Source organism: Rhagoletis pomonella, unplaced genomic scaffold (assembly GCF_013731165.1).
Source record: "Rhagoletis pomonella isolate Grant_MI unplaced genomic scaffold, Rhpom_1.0 Rhpom_scaffold_00011, whole genome shotgun sequence".
Lineage (NCBI taxonomy): Eukaryota > Metazoa > Arthropoda > Insecta > Diptera > Tephritidae > Rhagoletis > Rhagoletis pomonella.
Window position 1 is genome coordinate 22,199,695 of NW_023458565.1, and position 3,941 is coordinate 22,203,635.

Consider the following 3,941-nt stretch of genomic DNA (forward strand, 5'->3'; position numbering starts at 1 on the left):
TAAACATCGCCTACGATGCGAGAGTACCTCTAGCATATAAATTGTGTGGATTAGTGCAAACTATACTGGTGGCAAATAAACTATGGGCGGAAGGTCAAACTTGTAGAGCAGCTAGCCGAGCTTTGAAAATGAGAGGTCACAGGCCCTTCATCTCACGGAACGTATCCGATTTAGGCTGTTCGTGGGGTGATCGCAGGTCACTGCTTAATGTGAAAGCATGCCAGCAAAATTGAACTTCCAGCAAACTAGTATTACGGCAACCGCAAGAACCACAAAAACGTCGAGCACAGTCACCGCCATTTCCCACTCTTAGCTAAACTCAGATAACGATTTCACCATCAACACAATAGAAGCAACCATGAAAATACTCTCGAACTAAAAACACCACGTGTAGAAAGCTGTGGATCTTCCAAACTACAAGTAATTTTTAAGCAAAAAACAAAACCGAAACAGATTAGTAGGGGCCACCGCTGAGACACTACCTTTCTGATGCAAAAAGAATTTTCGAAATCGGTTGACGTGGTCCAAAGTAACACACATAAAAAGAAATAAAAAATAAATGAAAATGAAAAAAAATAAATTCCGACGAATTGATAACCTCCTCCTTTTTTTGAAGCCAGTTATAAATAGAGGAAAATCAAAATGGACGTTAGAAGTTGTGAAGTGTCGAAACCAGTTTTGCCTGTAACAAAAACAATAATCGAATGTCAAGTGGGCCACAAAGGAAGTTGCAAGTTGCATGTAAGTATGTATGTACGTATGCAGATTCTACACAAACGTTAATGCTTCAGCATGCTTCTATGTACATATATGGATATGTATGTATGTCCGTAGAAATCCGAATGCACTTCATTACCAAGCTGCGTGTACAAAGCCGGAAATGTAAGCTGCGAATACCGGAAAAACCGCAATGCCAACGTAAGACAAAAGCCTCTTGGCAACAATAGCGCACGTGGCACGTTGTGGGAAAACCAAAAGCAAACATCAATACAAGCGAATAAATGCAGCAACAGCCAAACTTAAAAGCTTCCTTTAAATGGTACGGAAAATGTTTAAGAATTTTAATTAATAAAACTGATTAAATATTAACCAAGGATGTCGCGGGAAAAAATTTTAACACTGTTTTTACTGCCTACTATCGTATTAAGTATCCAATTAAAACAAGTAAGAAAGTTTAAGTTCGGGCGGAGCCGAACATTAAATACCCGGCGCAATTATTAAATATATGTTTCCTCCTTTCCGAAAGCTACCGCTACATGATAAGCCGGGGTGTATACATTTTAAGTAAATTAGCGTCCTTAAATTTCGAAATATTGAAATTTCAAGCATTTCTTAAATTTACCGTTATATGAAAAGCGGCCTCAATTTTAGTCCGATTTCAACAATTTTCAACGGTTTGCTTTTATGTGGCAAGCACAATAACCATACCGAGCTTGGTACAAATTGCTAGAACGGTTAGCGAGATACATATCACAAGTTTGCGGTGCTACGCCCATTTTCCAAAATTTTGTCATAAACGTATTTCTTGGTAAAGAATTGTTGCAACCATCAATTTTGAATAAATTAGCTTCTATATTTACTGATTTATCGAAGATTTTGTATTTCTAGAAATTACCGTTATATGGGATGTGGGTGGTTATTGTCCGATTTTAGAAATTTTCGGCCATTTGGTATGTTGTACCAGGACCAACAACTGTGCCAAGTTTGGAAGAAATTGGTGTAGCGGTTACCATAAGCGGTTTTGTAATATTCTTATTTTTCGTCTAAAACTCTTTTGCAAATATCAATTTTGAGTGAATTATCTTCAGTAGTTACTAAAATATCGCAGTTTTCGTTTTTCTTAAAATTACCGTTATATGGGAGGTAGGCGTGGTTATTGTCCGATTTCGCCCATCTTCAATACCATCCGTCCTACGCCCAAAAGAAGTGCACGTACCAAGTTTCGTTAAGATATCTCAATTTTTACTCGAGTTATAGTGTGCACAGACGGACGGACGGACGGACGGACGGACAGACAGTCACCACTTAATCGATTTCTCTTTTCATTCTGATCATTTATGTATACATTTGTCTATATCTATCTCGATTCGTTTTGCCTGTTACAAACAACCGTTATGTGAACAAAGTTATAATACCCTTGTGCGCAAGTGCGCTCGGGTATAAATATAGGGATATATTTTTTATCGGTATAGAACAATCTTAGGGGGTGGCGGCATTATAAATGCGACCTTATTTTTTTACATACATTTTTGGACCACTTTAATGTACATGCATACATATTATATACATACACATATAAGCTTACTGCAGTATACCCCCCCCTTACACATGCTTTCAGCTCGCTAATGTTGCGGTTATTTGGTTAACCTTGCCATTCATTTACCATGGATGCTGTACTTGCAGTGAAGTGCTGACATATACCTACACACATACATATATACATTTTTATGTCCTTCATACATACTCTCCATTCATAGTTATGTATGTATGTCTAAAAACATTCCCTATTCTATACGCCCGACTTTGTTTTAGTTGCAATGTTTTATGGCTGTGCTTTGTTTTCATCTTATCTTTGTTGTTGTTTTTGGTTTTGTTAGATATTGTTAGTGCTGTCGTTGTACGCAGTATGTATACGCGCGTACAAATTGAGTTTGGTAAGCAATTTAAAATGTAAATTCTAATGCTGTGGTCCTCATAGTGTAGCGTGTGTGGAAAGTGGCCGAGCGCTTGTCAGCGCGCAGTCATCTTCAGGCAAAGGGAATCAGTATTTATTTAGATGGTAACAAATGTGATATGAATGTAAGGATATTAATAAGTATTAAGGTGCTATTTATCTTGATAAGTGATTTAAATTTGCAAAAGATTTCAAACTCAAAAGATAAGAGTACATTGTTAATTTTTTTTGCCGTCGATAAGTTATATTCGCGTTGATAAAAGTTTAGGCATCCGGTTTTTTAACAGGTTTGTAGCTTCGTCAATTGCAGCTTGACCGTATCCGTCCAGGTAGTGAAAAGGATCGCGGTTGATTTTGGAGGCGAGATGGAAAAGCACCGCGTAATAAAGAAGCGAGAAAGAGCAGAGAGATAGCCATTTCTTTGTCAACGCTGGCTATCAAAACCATTGCCGGACGCCAATATCGATCAGTCGTCAGTTGTATTAGATTGATCGATCGATGAGTTTGGTGGCTAAAGAAGCTTCGACATACAGAAATTGAACAGTAATTCGTACTGTCTGAAGGAAATTTGACTCAAGAAAATTTCTAGCCATTTCTTGTACTTCATTTTGTATGGAATTTTAGCTTTTCTTGAGAACTGCATACAGGCCTTTATTCGGAAAAATGTACCCTTGTTTTTCGTTGAAATGGTATGGAATTCTTGAAAATCAATATTTTTCTATCGAAAACCCCTGTTTCTCTTCAGGACACTTCAAGTAATAATACACAATTGCTTCTTTTACCATTTTCTAATACTAAAGTCTTCTCAAGATAAACAAATTTTTCTAAATGAAGATGATTAATTGAATTACTTGAAATATGATTACTCTAAAACATTAATTTTGCTCGTTAAAAGAGTTTGCTTTGGAAAATGCTTATTTTCTTTTTTATATTCTGTATATGAAAAAAATATGTATGTATGTATGTATTTCATTTTAATTTTTGAAAACAGAAACGTTTTTTTTCAAAGTATCAAGGAATTTCAACTGCTTTATATGTATGTATGTAAAGAGTACTTTGAAATGTTGATTACTCATTTTATTCATAATGTTGATTAATCATAAAGCAAATTACTCAAATATTTTTGTTTTTGGTTAATCAAAATCTTGATTACTCGAGTAACTGAACTTTTGAGTAATCATAATTTCCAATTAATCGAATAATTGAGTTATTTACTTTATGATTAATTAAAATTTTGAATAATCAATTAATCGCACAGCCCTACTTT

The 3,941-nt window shown here is 35.5% G+C and overlaps 1 protein-coding gene across 1 annotated transcript in view; it reads left to right on the forward strand.

Annotated features, from left to right (window-relative positions):
• Nucleotides 1-704: 704 nt before the first annotated feature.
• LOC118747223 overlaps nt 705-3,941 on the forward strand; it is a gene marked incomplete in the record, with an annotated part of 110,204 nt that continues 106,967 nt past the window's right edge. The window contains 1 exon segment of the mRNA XM_036481211.1: nt 705-741. Within this exon segment, the coding sequence (XP_036337104.1) occupies nt 705-741 (37 nt within the window).